Consider the following 22,131-nt stretch of genomic DNA (forward strand, 5'->3'; position numbering starts at 1 on the left):
CAGATGATCTGCGTTGATGCTTATAACATTTGTTGTACTCAGTACTTTACATGGTTTATCTAATATAATTCTTACAGCAAGCCATTGAAGTAGGAGCTATCATTTTTTGTTATGTATCATTATGTTACAATAGAAGAAACAGAAACACATTTTGTCCCAGTTCAGGTAGCTCGTTAGTGACAGAGTCAAGAGTGGAAGCCAGACAGTCTTGATTTCAGTAGGCACTTCTATAAGCAACCTGCTGTCCTCTTAGGTCTAGGCACTGGGAAGTGCTTTACATATGTTTTCTTAGATTCTATTTTGAATTTTAGAATTAATGGAGGGTTCTGTCTATTGAATTAACTTCAGTGAGTGTAATGTAAATGTTGGTATGTACATATAAAGTGTTGAAGAATGAATTTATGCTGCCATATACTGCCAGATACTGAAGAATTCAGATCTTTCTGGTATTTTCCATATTTTTTTGGTATGTTCCATATCTTAATAGTGGATATGTCATTATTTTATACAGTTTTCTTATACTTTCCAATTATTTGGTCTGACTTCTTACCAGATGTATCTTACAAAGGGCCTAGCAAAGAACTCATCCTAAGAGAATGAGTGCCTTCTACATGTCAGACACTGTTCTTGATGCTGTGGATACAGCAGTGAACCAAAGAGAGGAAAATAGTGTTTTGTGAAATAAATGAGTTTCTATTTTATTACATAGAATAGGCTTTACTTGAGATATTCCCGAACATACCTTATAAATTTGATTAATAGCCATCTAGATTTTTTTGCATGATGTTCTGACTGACAAATTTTATCTCATTTATTTAGATTTAGTCCTCAAAAAAAAATCTGTTGAGTTCAGTAATATCTCTATTTTACAGATGCGGAAGCTCAAATAAGTGATTGACCCTAAATTATATTGCTGATAAATAGCAGGTTTAGGATTTAAATTTAAATCATTTTATTCCAAACCTAGGAATTTTTCATAATGCTTTTTTTGTCAACATTCTTAGATTTTCAGTTCTTAAAAAAAACAATTAAGATTTGGGTTCTGGCCCCAAGTATTCTTTGTGAAGCTGCAGTACAGGATATTGGTAAAGAATGCAGATTCTCATCCATATTATTCAGATTCTGTCCCCCCAACCCCCATTTACTATATGACCTTGTACAAGTAGCTTAACCTCTTTGTACTTATTTCTTTATCTGTAAAATGGGAATGATAACCACCTACCTCACTTGATTGTCGTGAGGATCAGAATATCTATATCTATACATAGCTGCTAACTAAATTTATATATAATGAATAAATGAGTAAAATAGAGCAGAGCTGAGCTCATAAATAAGTACTAGCACCCAGAATTCAAAATATTCTTGTCATTTATTTTATTCCTTAAAGATTCCCCCCCACCCAGGACCACCCCACCCATTAAATGTGTGTATATAGAGAGAATAAAGTTTCAATGGCCGTGTCTTTTACTTAAAGGTATACCGTATTTAAAAGTTGTCATTTTTAGGTCAATGATTTTTCAAGTTTCTATTATTTGAATTTTATTCAGTGCTGCAGGTGGAGAAATTTTCAATCTGTGTTTACCTGAGTTGGCTGAAATGGTCTCTGAAAATGACATTATCAGACTCATTAAACAAATACTTGAAGGAGTTTATTATCTACATCAGAATAACATTGTACACCTTGATTTAAAGGTAATGTAATGTGATTTTAAGTAACACTATGTCTCTGTTCCTTCTCTGCTCTTGCTTTGCACAATTAATTGCAAGCTGGTATTGAGAGGAAACAACAGTCAGATCATGCTTGTCTAGACTGCACATATGCTACATGGACTAATTCTGTATTGGCAGAGAGAAGACTGCATGTGTGAGCAGCTCAGATTAATCACTGGGCTCTTAAAAACCATCATTACTATATGTTCTAATCCTACCATCATGTCACTCCATCCCACTCTTACTGCCACATCCTGGACCTTTCTATCTTATAAAACTGTCTATCTCTAAAATACTTAATTTTGATCTCCATCTTGAAGGTAACCTACTAGTCCTCATTCCTTTGCTCCCATTATACTCATTCATCTTTCCCTTGAGGCTTTCAGTCTTTTGGCTTCTCCTTTCCCCCCACCCCCAGACCATTCAGGCCCCTTCCCAATCCCTGAGATCCCACTTCAGCCTCTCATGTTACTATCCTTTCTCCTTATCCTTCCTCTGCAGCCATACAAGGACCTTAAAATCTGGATCAAACTGTCTCTTATTGTTTGAACATTGGACTCTTCTCTTCCTGGACAATCTCCCTTTCATATACCCCACCACTCCTCTTTCTATCTCAGGTAGAAACCTGGGAATGGTCAGACCCAGAACCATCACAGTGTATTGAACCATTATGTTCCTGGAAATATATGCATTTTTATTCCTTCATGCCTTCTGTCATGCTATTCCCCAGAACACTTTTCTAACTGGCATTCTTCTATTTATCCTTTAAGGTTCATCTTAAGCATCATCTCTACTGCAAAGCCTTCTTGGACTTTCTAATGGGCAGAATTAAGTAGTCTTTACTGCTGAGTATTCTATATCTCATAATCAATCTATCTATGTACCCACCTTTTTTATTCAAACCAAGAAGCCTCTTGAAGTATATTTTTTACTTTATCATTGAATATATAGCTTTTCCTAAATAGTAGTTCAGTAAATGTTCGATGGATGACTCAATAAAATGTTTAATAGCTAAACTATAAGTTCCACTTAATTTACCTGTGATCTGAGATTAGTATTCTTTTATTGTTTTGTATTACTTATCATTGTTTTGTTGTGCTTTATTAGCCACAGAATATATTACTGAGCAGCATATACCCTCTTGGGGACATAAAAATTGTAGATTTTGGAATGTCTCGAAAAATAGGGAATGCATGTGAACTTCGGGAAATCATGGGAACACCAGAATACTTGGGTAAGAATTTCCTTTTACTTTCTATACCATTTTGAAATTTATTAACTAAATGATATCTGTATAGAACTATATTTTAGGGCATATAATTCCAGGATATATTTGGTTCAAATATTTTAGTGCATTGAAATTTGCTTATGGCACATTTAAATGAACTGTAGTGAATTGAGACATTCACAACAGTTTACAGGACATTGGACATATAAGTTAAAAGTTTAATGTTTGTGTGTAAAAGCTTTGTACATAGAGAAAAATAGGTAAAAGGGAAGTTAGGGAGCAGGAAAAAATGGAAAAAGAGGAAAACAGAATCAAATGTTACTGCGTTTGAAGCCTGTTTGATAGGGGTGTCAAAAAGAACCTATAATTAGATAATCTAGGAATGTTGTACTAAATCAACAAATAAGATCATGCAGATGAAAGATTTTTTAACTCGTATGAAGCGGTACATAAAGTATTTTAATTTATAGTAACAAGTTTTTTACACTTTTTTGTTGTTGCTAATATTGATAGTCCCATGCAGGCATTGAAAAGATACAAGTAAACAGAACAAGTGCTACTCAGCTAGGCAGCTGACTTTCCCAAAATGAAAAGCAAAGCAAATTACTAACTTTTGAATGCTAATAGACGCTACAGTTTCCTAGAATAATGATTGTAATTGTAGATAAAACAGCTCACAGAAGTACGTGAAAAGGTGGTAGGTGGTGCAATGGAGGCTGACAACATATGTGACTCAAAGGCTTTAACAAATTTGTTAGGCTTTAAGAAACAATCTCTCTTTGGAAAAATTATGAAACCATACTGTGAAACAAAAAAGTTATTATTCAATCATAGACCCTAGTTTGGACTCTACTAATTTGAAATTTATGGTAATGTTTAGAAAGTATAGAGAATTTATGTTGCACCTTTTAGAAAATTTTTTTGGCGGGGGAGGAGACAGTGGAAAATTAATTGCTTAGGAAACTAGGTTTTCTGTAGTTTAAGGGGATATTTAATCTACTTGAAAATCTAAAGCACTTCCATGAAGCTTAATTTGCTCATAGTGTCATTGTAAATGCATATGATTCTATTTACCCTGAGAAGCAAAACTTAAATCAGTCTAATAAAATAACTCAAACTAATTCCTAACAGAGTGATAAAACTAAAACTGTAAAAAGATTCTAGCTTCTAACATTTTACTTCTTCGTAATTGTTTTTTCTGAGATTAATCTCAATGGTTAAAAAAAAATACTACATAGCTACTGGTTACTTCAAGAATATAACTGGTGCTTTTGAACCATCTGGTTCTATAATTTTCTCAACATTAGATATGTTTAAATGTCTAATCACAGGATAATTAATACTATGCTAAATTTCTACTGATCATATTGGTAGTTCTTTACAATTAAATCCAGTTTAATATAAAGTAATTTTCACATTTTTAAATTTGTCAGTATTGAATTTGAATTTTATTTTTTATTTTTTTTCTTTCAGCTCCAGAAATCCTGAACTATGATCCTATTACCACAGCAACAGACATGTGGTAAGATTTTGTTAATAACTTGAATGCCTTTATTAAAAGCTGGTTAGTATATATTCCAGGGTTCTTTGGTTCCAGAAGTAAATAATAAAGCTTTCTTTAAAAGATGTTATTCAAGTATCATTATTATGCCACAGGAAAACATTTACCTGTTCATTCTTTTTAATAACACTCTGGCTGTGAGCCAAAGGTACAGGAATAAATAGGAAAATCCCTTTCCTGGAGGAAGACTCCTTCTGGTAAAAGAACAAAATAGTCACAGTACTGTGTTACGTGTTCTATAAAAAAGATAAAATGCTATTTAATAAGCATGGAGGAATTAGCAGACAAGCACCAGATGGGAGACATCTGGTCTAGGTCTAGGAGAACTAGGGAAGGTATTTTGCTCAGCAGAAAAATGAGGTCAGAGCCATGCAAAAGTTTAGTTTTATGAGAGCATATTTCTCAGGTATTGTGAGTGTGTGTGGCTGACACAGAGAGAATGTCATAGAGTAGAACTGGCATTGATACTGGAACTTTAGTTGGGACCACAATGGAAGACTGACTCCGTAAGGCCAAGTAGAAGAGTTTAGACTTATTCCCTGTGTTCCATGTTTGGGGCTGTAATGGATTTGCCAAGAAAAAAGGGTCCTGTGGCTAAATAATCGGGTGAAATAGGTGCCATATGTATTGCCTTTTTCTGGTTCCTGAACACAGGAATTGTCATTAACATATTTACGGTTCTAAGCGTTTTGCAATTAAAAAAAAATCTGCCTGCCCAATATTGTGCTTTACCAAACCTGCAGACTCTGTTTGCATGGTCTCCTGTTTATGTCTCACAGACCATTACTGTGTCATTGGACACCATTTGGGAAATGCTGCTCAGGGCAGCTTTGTGTACTTGATAACAGGTATATCTGTGCGAAGGGCAGACTGTAGATATAATGATATATATTTAATACATCATATTTATAATTATATAACACACATGTGCATTCCCTCATACTGTTTTTCTGTGAGGCAAACTTTGAGATAACACAATTATTTCAGTTTTAGTAGTATACTATAGGAACTTTGAAAAGCAATTTAAAATCTGTAGTTTAACTGTACAAGTTTTGAGGACAGGAATATGTTGAGAATCAATTTGACTTTATATAGATGTTTTAAGATTAGCACACATTTTAAGTTCCCATCTTCTCCCTTATTTGTTTTTTCAGGAACGTTGGTATAATAACATATATGTTGTTAACTCATACATCCCCATTTGTGGGAGAAGATAATCAAGAAACATACCTCAATATTTCACAAGTTAATGTAGATTATTCAGAAGAAACTTTTTCATCAGTTTCACAGCTGGCCACAGACTTCATCCAGAGCCTTTTAGTAAAAAATCCAGAGTAAGTAATAACATTAATTTGTTTAAATACTATTATAAAATGAAATATATATGACTATTAAGAAAGATATACTCTAAAACAGTATAAAATTATTAGATGTATGCTCTCAAGTTTCAGGTAAAATGGGGAGAGAGGTGGTATGAGAGATCATTAAATAACAATCCATAAGTTCAAACATAGACAATACAAAATATGTAACAGGAAGTCTTGAACTGAAGAGAAGATTTGGGTTGTTTCTCTCTCAACCTGCTACTAATCCCAGAAATTCCCTAAAATAATTAGAAGTATAAGGTTTACAATACACATGGCTGCTTAAGATAAGACTTTGTTATGAATGATTTATAGTTAAATAACTACAGTTGTATAACAAGTCCAAATCATTGATTGTCAAATTTTTAAGGAGCAGATGCTCTTTGACCACCTACTAAAGAAGGGACATGAAACTATGTCTTAAGACTCTTACCTCATTCGTTGGCAACTTCAAAGCAGGAAAAGAAAAAGCTGACCTCCCTTTTCTTTACCTGGATCAGCCCTATTTACCTTATTTATTTATTTATTTGAATTTTATTGTATTTATTTTTTTATACAGCAGGTTCTTATTAGTTATCCATTTTATGCATATTAGTGTATATATGTCAATCCCAGTCTCCTATTTACTTTAGAACGGCCTGGCTGTACATAACGCAGGAGCTGAGATATCGTGCCTTGGGCTGGGATCCTGCTTGTGTTGCTTGTCAGGTCTTTTATCTCTGACAATTACTTAATCTCCTGGAGGACTCAGTTTCCTTATCTGTTTAAGAAAAAAACCCTCAGAGGTTTGTTCATTATTTTATTGGCTTAACGCAAGTCTGAACAAACTCTCACTGGCTCTATTTTGAACATGAATGGTTATTTATTAGAAATAGTAATAATACTATTTGTTTCTGGTTATAAACAGTTTTTATTTTCCTAAATATTTTTTCATCTAGATTCTACAATTTCTATAATGAGCCCCTTAATTTTTATTATCAGAAAAAAATGAACAATAAAATCAAAGACTAAGGAAACCTACGTTCTGATAGTAATTGTGGGTGTGTTAAGGTTGGAGTTGAGTATAAACAGGTGTTTTCCTTCCTTTTGAAATATTGTGATATTTGACCATATTGCTTCCACAAGCAAAAACAAAATTTAAAAACTAAAAATGTTGGATAAACATCATTGAAGAATAGCCTTGGTTTTCAAGATTTAACAGTTAACTGCTTTTTAAGGACACAAAATAATAATAGAGATTATAAATTACATATATTTTCCTTCAAAGGGTTTGTAAACCCAGGAGTCTTTATAATTTTACTGATTTTTATTTGTGAGCCTAAAATATGTTCCCAGTTTTTTGACTAGATAGTATCATCCGTAAGCTCCATGATAAATTGAATTTTCAGCACATGTCAGAATTAAACTCTAGGTACTCCACTTTTCCTATTATTATTCCCTTCTGTACTATGAGTATGTGTTATTTTCATAATAAATAAAAAATAAGTCTATAATATATTGAACTGCAGACATTTCCAACCTGATTTTTGGTTCTCAATTTTCCCTTGGTGCTTTCATTCAAAGGAAAAGACCAACAGCCGAAATCTGCCTTTCTCATTCTTGGCTACAGCAGTGGGACTTTGGAAACTTGTTTCACCCTGAAGAAACTTCCAGTTCGTCTCAAAGTCAGGATCATACAATAAGGTCCTCTGAAGACAAGACTTCTAAACCCTCTTGTAATGGAACCTGCAGTGACCGAGAAGACAAAGAGAATATCCCGGAGGATAGCAGCACGGTGTCCAAAAGGTTCCGCTTTGATGACTCATTGCCCAATCCCCATGAACTTGTTTCAGATTTGCTCTGTTAGCACTTTTCTCTTTGACTCATTTGAACTGAATGTCGAATTTGAAATCCACTTCAGTGTGAGATTGTGGTTTATAGCTTCATATATGGCATGTTTATAGCTTCATATATGGCATGTTTATATTGTAAATGCACTTTAGCATAGAAGAATTTAGGGAAGTGTTTTAATGCTAAATTACTAGTTTCTAGCATAATTTCATTTCCTGTACTGAGATATCAACTCTCAAAGAAAATATTTAAATATGTGATAAAAAATAAAATTGTACATGTGAGTTTACATGTTAATGAAAGAATTCAACTTCACATGGATTTTTTAAAATGTTTTTCATATCAGGAATAGTAACTTGGGTTATATTATGGTTGATGTAAACTGAACAAAATGAAGACATTTGAATTTAATAGATTCTCCAAGGTAAGTTCTATCCCATGCCTCTATTGACAAAATTTTGTTTAGGATAACAGTGTCAAGTTTAAATAAGAATATACACTATTTTATAGATGCTCAAGAGATATTTTACACTTGAAAATGTTTTTAATCATGGATATTTTGAAACTGCGTAAGATTTCCATTACATATGGTCTGCGATATGAGACAGGTCCTTTAACCAGAGCAGAGAGGGGGTTAGAAACTGGATTAGGGATATTCTATACAAGTTGAAGCAGAGAAAAGAGCAGCATGGCATCATTTTTAACTCAAATGTCTTTTGCCCATTCTCAACATATGTCAGATTTAACAAGGTGTAAAAGATGGAGAATACAGGGTACAGAGGTGTAGAGGATTTTCATCCTCCAGAATCTCTAGGGTAGAAGATGCTTAGGTAAAACTGAGTATGCTCTGTTTTCAGTCAACCAAACATATTTATTAATTGAATGTATAAGAAAGTGCTGACAGACTTATGCAACTTACAGAATTTTAGGTATCTTCTAAGTGTTAGAATAGAAGCCAATCATTCAGAGTTCTAAAAGTATGCATAAAAAATATCATGGCACCAGTAGGACTATTAACACAGTGCCAGAGTCAGCAGTAGCAAGGTGGATATGCTCATAAAGCAGGATGACATCAAGCTCTTCTAAAGTTCTTGTGTAAAATTCCTAGTGAGTGAGGAGGCTTAGCAGGAGATCTGCAGAGCGGCATTTAATGGTCTTTTGCTGGGGACAGTGCAAGTAATAGTCCAGGGACAGCAGAATATTTGATGGGTGGCAGGTGACTATGTTTGGTCCTAATTGGCGGGGGGCGGGGAAGATTGACTCCTTTTCGGGTAATCTTTGATGACTTTCCACCTGGAGACTATTAAAAACTCTGTTACGTTACCATGTTAAGATAACTGTAACTTCATGACCATGTTACTGTATCAAAAGAAATTAGGTTTTGTCAAAAGAAATCCTTGAGTTTTTTCCGTTTGAGTTATATATTACTCTAAAACCTTTGACTTCTTGAAACTTGGTAAGACTCCAAATTACTTAAAACTGTTTTTAATAACCGTCAGATCACTTTATTTGGGTAAATGAATTCCTTTTACATCCTCAGCATTTCTTAAAGGAAAAGTTATTTCTGCTCGTGTGTGTGTGTGCACATGTGTTTATGTATTTGTATAGGTGTATGTATATATGTATAGATAGATGAAATATAGTCCATAGACAACTTTCTCTTAGAGATTCTTCCCTCTGGTATATTGTACTCAACTCAGGTGCCAAAGGAGCTCATCTTAAGACATGTAAATATACATTTAACTTCTTTAAGGAGTAGTTTATCGGTTCAATAAACTAGTCATTGCGGAAGCTAAATTGGGCTTTCGTGTATCTAAAACTGATGAGTTTTTTCTAAATTGTTGTTGCCCATTTATTTGCCTTCAGTATTAAGCTAATGCAGGTAAAGCTTAGTAAGTAAGTCATTGGAGAAAGAGGAAATTGTTATTTTGACAAAAGACCATATTATATTTTTAACTTTCCAGAGGAATTATGCCATACTAAAAAGCAAAAATCAAATGTTCGAATTATAAACTGTTTCTTAAAAAAATATTTTATACGAGTTTTCTTTTATTCTGAGAAATCTTTAAATAGTTTAGCTCCTTCCCCTTAGTTAATAGAATACACAGGGTTGTAAATTTCCGAACCTTTTTTCCTACCAATTTTTATTGTAAAAAAGCAACTAGTAGGTTATGCAAACAGTATAAAAATTCTGTTTTTTCATAAAGGTGAATTTAAATATTTTCTCTGATTGAAATATGAAAATAAACCAATTTTTAGAGAGAACTTATTAACAAGTAACTCAATTCTTATTTTTTTCCTCCCAAGATTGAAAACAAGAGGTGAATAGATGTCAGTAACACATCGGAAGATTAATGTTAAATTGTGGTGAGTTTATAAAGTTTAATTTGCTTTTCGGATAGGAGCCCTGGATAGATGGGATTAAAAAGATGAGGTATAGGTGACAATCATAAGTGTCATTTTAACTTTTTTCCCGCACAGTAAAGTTAACCTAACTCTAAGCAGTAAAATTATAATGACACTTTAAAGAAGTAAGCAGTACCTGTTCTCCAGTCTGTAATGAGATGAGGCACCTGTGCCAGAATATAAATCAACACATTGCTTCCTTTATCAAGAAAGTCTTGTTATAAAAAAAAAGTCGGCCAATTAGTAACATAATAGATTTTCATTCTGGCACAAGTTCTTTCTTTCATTTTGGATGAGTCATGAATTGTTCATAGACCATATTTTGAATAGCCTTGCTTTAAGCAACATTTGTAACTGTTGGCATTTTATAACTGTTTACATTTCCTCTGTTTATTTTTGAATTTTCAGTTTGATATCTGACTTGGAAACTTGTCCTTATTCATTGTTGTGTAAACAAGTGTACTTTCATTTCATACTGTATCAAAGTTAAGTTATCTGACTTCCAATTTGGGGAATTATTATCAGTTTATAATTTTATAAAAGTTTAAAGAACTTTAAACTCAAGTATAAATTTCACACAAATTACAACTGCTGTCCATCTTAACTTTTATTCAATAATCATGTTGCTTAAGGCATATTGACCTACATTGTTATGAATACTCTAGTAAAAAAAAAATTACATCTACTTAATGATCCTTTTGGTTAAGGATTAAAAAGCATTTTTTTACATTTGTGGTTGTCTTTTGTTTTAAAGTATTTCTAAATTTGTTACCTCCTTGCCTGGAGGCTCTCTAGCCTTTGACACACGTCATCTTCGAACTCCCTTTCCAATACAGGTATGTTTATTAGATCCTTTCTGCTGGAAAAAACACAAATTTGGAAACAGGAAGCTCTGCTCACTTCTTGTAAGTAATAATAGATACTTTTAGAAAATGTCAATGCATCGCAGTGCACTGTGTGTTGCATAAAGATGAATAAAATCACCATGTAAGAAGCATGAAGTGTGATGAGAGAGAAATGGTGTGCAGACTTAACAGTTGAATTTGTAGGAAGGAGACATTGATAAAAAGTTGGAACTTTTTCTCAATTGTGAGCACTTTTCTTTCAGGTTCCATATCTTATTTTTCTGGCACATAGGCACTCCCCATTTTTTTTTTTCTTCTCTGGTTTTTTTGAATTTTATTTATTTTTTTATACAGCAGGTCTTTATTAGTCATCAGTTTTATACACATCAGTGTATCCCAATTGCCCAATTCATCACACCACCACCACCCCACCCCCCACATTCCACCCTTGGTGTCCATACGTTTGTTCTCTACATCTGTGTCTCAATTTCTGCCCTGCAAACCGGTTCATCTGTACAATTTTTCTAGGTTCCACATATATGCGTTAATATACGATATTTGTTTTTCTCTTTCTGACTTACTTCACTCTGTAGAACAGTCTCTAGATCCATCCACGTCTCTACCAATGACCCAATTTCGTTCCTTTTTATGGCTGAGTAATATTCCATTGTATATATATATATCACATCTTCTTTAACCATTCGTCTGTCGATGGGCATTTAGGTTGCTTCCATGACCTGGCTATTGTAAATAGTGCTGCAAAGAACATTGGGGTGCATGTGTCTTTTTGAATTATGGTTTTCTCTGGGTATATGCCCAGTAGTGGGATTGCTGGTAATTCTATTTTTAGCTTTTTAAGGAACGTCCATACTGTTCTCCATAGTGGCTGTATCAATTTACATTCCCACCAACAGTGCAAGAGGGTTCCCTTCTCTCCACACCCTCTCCAGCATTTGTTGTTTGTACATTTTCTGATGATGCCCATTCTAACTCGTGTGAGGTGATACCTCATTGTAGTTTTGATTTGCATTTCTCTAATAATTAGTGATGTTGAGCAGCTTTTCTTGTGCTTCTTGGCCATCTGTATGTCTTCTTTGGAGAAATGTCTATTTAGGTCTTCTGCCCATTTTTGGATTGGGTTGTTTGTTTCTTTAATATTGAGCTGCATGAGCTGTTTGTATATTTTGGAGATTAATCCTTTGTCCGCTGATTCGTTTGCAAATATTTTCTCCCATTCTGAGGGTTGTCTTTTCGTCTTGTTTATGGTTTCCTTTGCTGTGCAAAAGCTTTGAAGTTTCATTAGGTCCCATTTGTTTATTTTTGGTTTTTTTTCCATTACTCTAGGAGGTGGATCAAAAAAGATCTTGCTGTGATTTATGTCAAAGAGTGTTCTTCCTATGTTTTCCTCGAAGAGTTTTATAGTGTCCGGTCTTACGTTTAGGTCTCTAATCCATTTTGAGTTTATTTTTGTGTATGGTGTTAGGGAGTGTTCTAATTTCATTCTTTTACATGTAGCTGTCAAGTTTTCCCAGCACCACTTATTGAAGAGACTGTCTTTTCTCCATTGTATATCTTTGCCTCCTTTGTCATAGATTAATTGAACATAGGTGTGTGGGTTTATCTCTGGGCTTTCTATCTTGTTCCATTGATCTATATTTCTGTTTTTGTGCCAGTACCATATTGTCTTGATGACTGTAGCTTTGTAGTATAGTCTGAAGTCAGGGAGTCTGATTCCTCCAGCTCCGTTTTTTTCCCTCAAGACTGCTTTGGCTATTCAGGGTCTTTTGTGTCTCCATACAAATTTTAAGATTTTTTTGTTCTAGTTCCGTAAAAAATGCCATTGGTAATTTGATAGGGATTGCATTGAATCTGTAGATTGCTTTGGGTAATATAGTCATTTTCACAATATTGATTCTTCCAATCCAAGTACATGGTATATCTCTCCATCTGTTGGTATCATCTTTAATTTCTTTCATTAGTGTCTTATAGTTTCCTGCATACAGGTCTTTTGTCTCCCTAGGTAGGTTTATTCCTAGGTATTTTATTCTTTTTCTTGCAATGTTAAATGGGAGTGTTTCCATAATTTCTCTTTCAGATTTTTCATCATTAGTATATAGGAATGCAAGAGATTTCTGTGCATTAATTTTGTATCCTGCAGCTTTACCAAACTCTCTGATTAGCTCTAGTAGTTTTCTGGTGGCACTTTTAGGATTCTCTATGTATAGTATCATGTCATCTGCAAACAGTGACAGCTTTACTTCTTCTTTTCCAATTTGTATTCCTTTTATTTCTTTTTCTTCTCTGATTGCCGTGGCTAGGACTTCCAAAACTATGTTGAATAATAGTGGTGAGAGTGGACATCCTTGTCTCGTTCCTGATCTTAGAGGAAGTGCTTTCAGTTTTTCACCATTGAGAATGATGTTTGCTGTGGGTTTGTCATATATGGCCTTTATTATGTTGAGGTGGGTTCCCTCTATGCCCACTTTCTGGAGAGTTTTTATCATAAATGGGTGTTGAATTTTGTCAAAAGCTTTTTCTGCATCTATTGAGATGATCATATGGTTTTTATTCTTCAATTTGTGAATATGGTTTATCATATGGATTGATTTACGTATATTGAAGAATCCTTGCATCCCTGGGATAAATCCCACTTGATCATGGTGTATGATCCTTTTAATGTGTTGTTGGATTCTGTTTGCTAGTATTTTGTTGAGGATTTTTGCATCTATATTCATGAGTGATATTGGTCTGTAATTTTCTTTTTTTGTAGTATCTTTCTCTGGTTTTGGTATCAGGGTGATGGTGTCCTCATAGAATGAGTTTGGGAGTGTTCCTTCCTCTGCAATTTTTTGGAAGAGTTTGAGAAAAGTGGGTGTTAGCTCTTCTCTAAATGTTTGATAGAATTCACCTGTGAAGCCATCTGGTCCTGGACTTTTGTTTGTTGGAAGATTTTTAATCACAGTTTCAATTTCATTACTTGTGATTGGTCTGTTCATATTTTCTATTTCTTCCTGGTTCAGTCTTGGAAGGTTATATACCTTTCTAAGAATTTGTCTATTTCTTCGAGGTTGTCCATTTTATTGGCATAGAGTTGCTTGTAGTAGTCTCTTAGGATGCTTTGTATTTCTGCAGTGTCTGTTGTAACTTCTCCTTTTTCATTTCTAATTTTATTGATTTGAGTCCTCTCCCTCTGTTTCTTGATGAGTCTGGCTAATGGTTTATCAATTTTGTTTATCTTCTCAAAGAACCAGCTTTTAGTTTTATTGATCTTTGCTATTGTTTTCTTTGTCTCTATTTCATTTATTTCTGCTCTGATCTTTATGATTTCTTTCCTTCTGCTAACTTTGGGTTTTGTTTGTTCTTCTTTCTCTAGTTCCTTTAGGTGTAAGGTTAGATTGTTTATTTGAGATTTTTCTTGTTTCTTGAGGTAAGCTTGTTGTATAGCTGTAAACTTCCCTCTTAGAACTGCTTTTGCTGCATCCCATAGGTTTTGGATCGTCGTGTTTTCATTGTCATTTGTCTCTAGGTATTTTTTGATTTCCTCTTTGATTTTTTCAGTGATGTCTTGGTTATTTAGTAACGTATTGTTTAGTCTCCATTTGTTTGTGTTTTTTATGTTTTTTTCCCTGTAATTCATTTCTAATCTCATAGCGTTGTGGTCAGAAAAGATGCTTGATGTGATTTCAATTTTCTTTAATTTAATGAGGCTTGATATGTGACCCAAGATGTGATGTATCCTGGAGAATGTTCCGTGCGCACTTGAGAAGAAAGTGTGATCTTCTGTTTTTGGATGGAATGTCCTATAAATATCAATTAAATCTATCTGGTCTATTGTGTCATTTAAAGCTTCTGTTTCCTTATTTATTTTCATTTTGGATGATCTGTCCATTGGTGTAGGTGAGGTGTTAAAGTCCCCCACTATTATTGTGTTACTGTCGATTTCCTCTTTTATAGCTGTTAGCAGTTGCCTTATGTTTTGAGGTGCTCCTATGTTGGGTGCATATATATTTATAATTTTTAAAGTCTATTTTATGTAATATGAGTATTGCTACTCCAGCTTTCTTTTGATTTCCATTTGCATGCAATATCTTTTTCCATCCCCTCACTTTCAGTCTGTATGTGTCCTTAGGTCTGAAGTGGGTCTCTTGTAGACAGCATATAGATGGGTCTTATTTTTTTATCCATACAGCAAGCCTGTGTCTTTTGTTTGGAACATTTAATCCATTCACGTTTAAGGTAATTATCGGTATGTGTGTTCCTAAGACCATTTTCTTAATTGTTCTGGGTTTCTTTTTGTAGGTTCTTTTCTTCTCTTGTGTTTCCCACTTAGAGAAGTTCCTTTAGCATTTGCTGTAGAGCTGGTTTGGTGGTGCTGAATTCTCTTAGCTTTTGCTTGTCTGTAAAGCTTTTGATTTCTCCATCAAATCTAAATGAGATCCTTGCCAGGTAGAGTAATCTTGGTTGTAGGTTCTTCCCTTTCAGCACTTTAAGTATATCATGCCACTCCCTTCTGGCTTGTAGAGTTTCTGCTGAGAAATCAGCTGTTAACCTTATGGGAGTTCCCTTGTATGTTATTTGTCATTTTTCCCTTGCTGCTTTCAATAATTTTTCTTTGTGTTTAATTTTTGCAAGTTTGATTACTATGTGTCTCAGCGTGTTTCTCTTTGGGTTTATCCTGTATGGGACTCTCTGTGCTTCCTGGACTTGGGTGGCTATTTCCTTTCCCATGTTAGGGAAGTTTTCGACTATAATCTCTTCGAACATTTTCTCTGGTCCTTTCTCTCTCTCTTCTCCTTCTGGGACCCCTATAATGTGAATCTTGTTGCATTTAATGTTGTCCCAGAGGTCTCTTAGGCTGTCTTCATTTCTTTTCATTCTTTTTTCTTTATTCTGTTCCACAGCAGTGAATTCCACCATTCTGTCTTCCAGGTCACTTATCCGTTCTTCTGCCTCAGTTATTCTGCTATTGATTCCTTCTAGTGTAGTTCTCATTTCAGTTATTGTATTGCTCATCTCTGTTTGTTTGTTCTTTAATTCTTCTAGGTCTTTGTTAAACATTTCTTGCATTTTCTTGATCTTTGCCTCCATTGTTTTTCCGAGGTCCTGGATCATCTTCACTATCATTATTCTGAATTCTTTTTCTGGAAGGTTGCCTATCTCCACTTCATTTAGTTGTTTTTCTGGGGTTTTATCTTGTTCCTTTTTCTGGTACATAGCCCTCTGCTTTTTCATCTGGTCTATCTTTCTTTCACTCCCCAATTTTTCTCTTTAGCCTGTTTTCCTCCTAGACACTGAAGTTACATGTATTATCTTTATTTGGATGTAAGTATCCTCAAATGTAAAACAGCTCTAAGTAAAATGATGATCATATTCTCCCTTTCTTTATTACCTCCTCACCCAAATTTCCTGGATTCATGTTATCTCCCTTAGTTAACACAGCACTATTTACCCATACTTCACAGCTGGAAACTTCTGGGTGTCATTCTAAATATTTTATTTCCTTACTGCACGTCTGTCTGTTAATTATTAATTTCTATCAATGATATTTCTTTATATATTTTAGAGTCATTTCCTCTCAATTCTTACTGGTACACATTCTTTCGTTTATATCTAGATTGTCTAGATCATCCAGAAAAGTGTCAGCAACCTTTTTCTATAAAGAACCAGTTGCTAAATATTTTAAAAGCTTTGCAGGCCAGACAGTGCCTTGTCACAACTACTTAATTCTGCTCTTGGAGTATGAAATACGCAACGGAATGGGTGCTGTTTCCACCATCTTGTAACTGTGAAGGAACTGACAAGGGAATCCTGGAGATACTGGCCCTGACTTTATTGTCCCACTGAAGCCACTGAAGCAATGGCAGCAGTCATCTCCTTGACTTTTCAGTGTGTGATTTTTTAAAATGTCCTATTTGTTTAATCCACTCTCTTTCGGGTTTTCTGTTATTTGCAGCTAAAAGCATGTTAATTGACACAATCATCAACATTTTCCAAACTCACGTTTCTCATAATGTTATTAGGTGTGTGGCAAAGAAAGAAAGCATGTATACCCATTTATGTTTTAGAAACACTACGTTCAACAGTGTTAGACATGTATTTTTATGGCAGGATTGCTTGGGGACTTTACACTGGGAACCTTCCTAGTGAGGAACCTAATGTGTATTATAACTACTTTTTTTTTTTTTATAACTACTTTGGCCAAGCTAACATCTCTCTGGATAGTTATCCATGGACACTTACTTGGAAAACATTGTACTAGATGCCAAAGCAATATAGGCCAAAGATCTTTAAAGATCTGGCTTATCCAGGAATAGAATTCAAGTTATTTTGTGCGAACCAGCTCTTATATTGGAGAAGGAATTTGAAAGAGCATCTTCCTAATTCTTGATCCAAGTAAGACCATTTTCACTAGCCCTCTTTTTAGCACTGTGAGCTTTGCACCTTTATTAAAAATCATCATTAGGTTCTGATACAACACACTCTGATTCTCAGTATCTTTGAAACCAGGTAGACTTATGTAGAGGCCTTCCTGGTGGCAGAACCCCCAGTGTGGCCCTTGCTTACTGGTGATTAGTGAAGAAAAACTGTGGAAATACACTGTGGCTTCCCAGGCCATCCATGAGTAGAGAGAGAAAGAAACAAGCCCCAGCAGTTGATGACTGGCAAAGCTAAGGAGTGCAGAAACAAAGATAGAGCAGTCAGGCAGAGGAAAAAAACCGTAACTTAATAAATCAGCCCCAAGGACTCCCAGTTCTCTCTGAAAGGCAAAGATAAAGTCTAATGCCGTCAGTTTTTCTGCAGAAACCATACCCCAACCAGACAGAGAGTGGTGATAAGCATGTAGCTCCCCAATTGGCTAGAGCCTGAAAATTGATAATGTTAACCCCTGTGACCTCATCTGGCTACCTTAGCACCCACCATCAGAAAATTGTACAGGAGCTGATTATGTTCCCCACAACCGTCTCCCTCACTTTGTCTTTAAAAATGCTTCCCCAATAGTTATTGGGGAGTTTGGGTCTTTTGAGCGTTAGCTGCCTGTGCTCCTTGCTTGGTTCCTTGCAATAAACACTGTACTTTCCTTCACCACGATTTGGTGTCAATAGATTGGCTTTGCTGTGCGTCAGGCCAGCAGACCCAAGTTTGGTTTGGCAACACCTTGAAGGTGTTTTCTTGATTGGAAGTCGTTAGTATGGCTTTCTGCTGAGGACTCTTAGCCTGGCCATGCCTTGCTTGGCTTCCAGAATCAGCAGTCTGCACTCACTGCTCCTTCATCTCTATCAATTTAACTCATTTGTAATATATTCCTCACCTAAAGAAAAAGGCTTTATATTAGCTGTCTCCCCAGAAACACAGCCAGTAGTATACAGATATATATATAAGAGGAGATTTATTATAGAAAATGGCTCATGTGATTTTGGATGCTGAGAGCCTCCACCATCTGCATCTGTGAGCTGAAGAACTAGGAAAGCTCATGGTATAATTCCAGTCCACATCTGAAGGTCTGAAAACCAGAGGAGCTGATAGTATAAATCCCAGTCCAAGTCTGAAGCCCAGAAAACCAGGAGGGTCAATGTTGAGGGCAGGAGAAGATGGATATCCCAGCTCAAGCAAAGAGAGCAAACTATCCCTTCCTCTGCCTTTTTGTTTTATTCAGGCCCTCGACTGATTAGATGATGCTCACCTCCATTGGTAAGGGTGATTTTTAGTCAATCTACCAATTCAAAAGCTAATCTCTTCCTGAAACATCCTCATAGACACACCCAGAAATAATGTTTTACCAGCTATCTGGGCATCCCTTAGCCCTGTCAAGTTGACACATGAAATTAACCATCATGGGTCTTTCCATATCTTCTGAATTCTTTCTTATTCATCAAAGCCTTCCTATAAGAATAGAAAAGTTCCAGCATTTTCCCATATACGTAGTTTCCTCACTACACATACACACACACACACACACAATTTCCTATCTTATTATTATATAGAAAAGTAAAAGTTTTACTTACAGAAAGCAAAAAGGTCTTCTAGCTTATTGAAATAGATTAAGTCCTTTCCTCTAAATATATTACTAAGGAAACTGTTCAACAATCTCTCTAATGCACAGGGGTAGGTGCAAGTGTAGTCAGCATCAGATGAATAATCTCTCATATTTAGGTCCTATGCCAGCTGTATGCTGTGGTCAACTTTCAGAATAAGCAAAAAAAGGGATTGTTTTATAATTAGTTGGAAGGATTCCGCCCTCTGTGGTTCACCACTGGAATTTAAATTTAGTGATTGTAATACCCCTTTTGAAAGGCCAAAAGAAAGATATGTACTAATTATACCAGTATTTCTAGCCAGATGGTAAAATGCAAGTGGGTCACCAATTAAAGATACAATTGTAGGTTGTAGAGTCACTCTGGTTATACTGAATAGTAAGCAAATGAGTGCAAAATGTATGTGGAGAAAATTATAAGATAGTATTATTGAACAAAGAGAACAATAGATTCCCCATGTCACAGAAGGCATATCACAGACTTATTTTCCCCTATAGATTAATCATCATGAATAAATTTATGAGGCTTTCCTGATTATAATTGAATTAACTGCCTATATAGTCATACAAAATCAAATTTTAGAGATGAAACATTGAGATTTATTTGTTTCTTCCTTTGAAAGATGTTGTTAGCCCAATTTATTAAGAACGTGATTGGTTTTTTAATTGGGATTTGCACAAAAAGGCTTCTGAAATAAATGAATATTTAAGTAATCACAGACTAAAGACCATTGAAAACAAGTTATAAAGGGAGAAAAAGAGCTGTGCCGTTTAGTTAGAGGCCTTTTTGGCCTCTTTAACCTGCACGAACATCAATTACTTCTTTCTTTGACAAAACAGCAGTAATCAGCTGTTTGCTTCTTTGATTAGTTCTGGTCCTAATTCATTTAATACTAATGATTAAGCATGGGATACTGCAAATAAACCTGTCTCCTTTCTTCCCAGAAATAGAATAATCACAATGGCCAATGGCTGGGGCCACTTATATCATTAAATTTGTACGAGATTTAATTACTTTGGCTTTGCCCCCGTGTCCCAAACAACAGGCACAAATAGTCCCACAACATTGTATCTAATTATCAGTTTAATTTTGGAAGGTCTTTAGGGTATGTGTTTATAGAATGGGTGTGTGTGTCTGTATAAAAAATATCGCCTGTGGGTATGTCTATTCAGAGATATGTAAGCTATAAATTAAAGGAGGAAGAATGCAGTGTACTAAGCCCCACTATGAATCAGGAATTATATTTGTCTCTTTTATTCATGCTGTTTTCATTGAATCTTCACAACTCTGCAAATCGAATACAGTTGGCCCTCTGTATCCACTGGTTCTGCATCCATGGATGCAACCAACAGCAGTTGGAAAATATTTGAAAAAAAATTCCAGAAATTTCCCAAAAGCACAATTTGAATTTGTGTTGTGACAATTGTATTAGGTATTACAAGTAATCTAGAGATGATTTAAAGTATACTGGAGGCTGTGCATAGGTTATATGCGCATATGACATTTTTTATAGGGTCTCGGCCATCTGCAGATTTTGCTGTTCTCAGGGTTCCTGGAACCAATCCTTCATGGATACTGAGGGTTGACTGTATTATCTTCATTTTGTAGGTGAGGAAACTGAGTCTCAAAAAAGTTAAGCAGGGACTTCCCTGGCGGTCCAGTGGTTAAGACTCTGTACTTCCAATGCAGGGGGTGAGGGTTTGATTCCTGGTCAGGGAACTAAGATCCCACATGCTGCATGGTGGGGAAAAAAAACAAAAAAGGTTAAGCAGTTTTTCAAAGTTACCTAATTACCATATGTGGGGATTTGAGCTCAAGTTTACCTGGCTTCAAATGCCTTCTTTGCCCTTTCTATCACAACAGATTTGAATTAAATTTTCCAGGATTAAATTTTACAAAACAGGAGAAAGTGATTAGAATCTGTATTATTTAAGAAAATGTTTGGGTTACATTTTAATTTATACATGCTTGATTAAAAACTAAAAATGTATCATAAAGTCAATTAAAGTTAGGATTGAATCATCTAAATGGCAATATTTACAGCATTACAGGATGTAGTGTTGCTAAATAGGAAAGAGAGACATGAATAATTCACTAGTGTTTCCTAGTTAGCCATTTGTACTATGCAAATAGGTATTGTACAGAGTACCTGTATTCACACACAATTTGTTATACGTGGAACAGAAATTGGTAAAAAGTTTCATAATTCTTTATCTAGAACATCTGAGAAACCTCTTGTTAAATAGCCTTCCTAAGAAGACCTTCTTCAGGCAGAATGGGCTCTGAGGCACCAAATGCCTGATTCATTCAAGGAACCAAAAGATCTCCAGAGAGAGGTGAGACAAGGGGCTGGAGAGGTGGGCAGAGGCCGTGTCAACCAGTTTGGCTTTTACATTAGGGTCATGGGATGCCAGTGAAGAGTTTTAAATGAGAGTTTCACATAATTGTAATTTGTGTTTTTCATTGTTTGGACACTGTATGGAGGCTATCTGAAAGGGGGTAAATCTGAAGGCTGAGACCCACTTAGGAGGATTATTTCAGTCGTCCTGGCAAGAGGTGGTGGTGGCTGAGGAAGCTGAGAGAAAGGGACAGATTCAAGTGAGATTTGAGAGAACTGATAGAGTTCCCTAATTACCTGGGTGTGTAAGATGATGGAGCATATAAAGGATGATTCTCAAGTTTTTCTTTTGAGTAAGCATTTCAGTGGTTGTCAATTTAGTAATATAGGGAACAGCAGAGGAGGGGCATGTTTGAGAGAAAGACGAGTTCACCTGTGATGTGTTGTCTGTGATGCTGGCTTTTGGTTATGTGGATTTGGCTCAATGGTGTGGCCAGCCTTGAAGCTACAAATCAAGGTGGGTTGCCCTGCCAGAGCGATGGTAGGTAAAACCTGTCTCTACTTCTGTAAGCACCTCATTTCCTTCTTTCCTCTCTGCCCCCTTCCCAGTTCCTTTAAGGCTTTGTACTCAGGTTCTGTCCCTCTTATGAAAATCTTGTCTCAGAAAGCATCTGAAATATATTCATGCAAAAGTGAAAATGACTAATATAAGCTTTAAAAGTCACCCCTAGAGGCAGATTATATTTTCTGAAAAATAACCACAGAAATATTTATGATCCCTCATGTTCTTCCACAACCTGGCCCCTCCCCTGGCCG

General features: G+C 35.4%; 1 protein-coding gene across 1 annotated transcript in view; it reads left to right on the top strand.

Moving 5' to 3' along the window:
* Positions 1-9,732, top strand: part of STK17B (serine/threonine kinase 17b) — a 31,100-nt gene extending 21,368 nt beyond the window's left edge. Inside the window, exons 4-8 of the mRNA XM_068544745.1 lie at positions 1,548-1,692; positions 2,818-2,944; positions 4,412-4,460; positions 5,654-5,833; positions 7,427-9,732. Coding sequence (XP_068400846.1) covers positions 1,548-1,692; positions 2,818-2,944; positions 4,412-4,460; positions 5,654-5,833; positions 7,427-7,709 — 784 coding nt within the window. The 3' untranslated portion in view covers positions 7,710-9,732. The remainder of the gene's footprint in view (positions 1-1,547; positions 1,693-2,817; positions 2,945-4,411; positions 4,461-5,653; positions 5,834-7,426) is intronic.
* Positions 9,733-22,131: the final 12,399 nt, after the last annotated feature.

The sequence above is a fragment of the Eschrichtius robustus genome, chromosome 5 (genome assembly GCF_028021215.1).
Source record: "Eschrichtius robustus isolate mEscRob2 chromosome 5, mEscRob2.pri, whole genome shotgun sequence".
NCBI classification, from domain to species: domain Eukaryota; kingdom Metazoa; phylum Chordata; class Mammalia; order Artiodactyla; family Eschrichtiidae; genus Eschrichtius; species Eschrichtius robustus.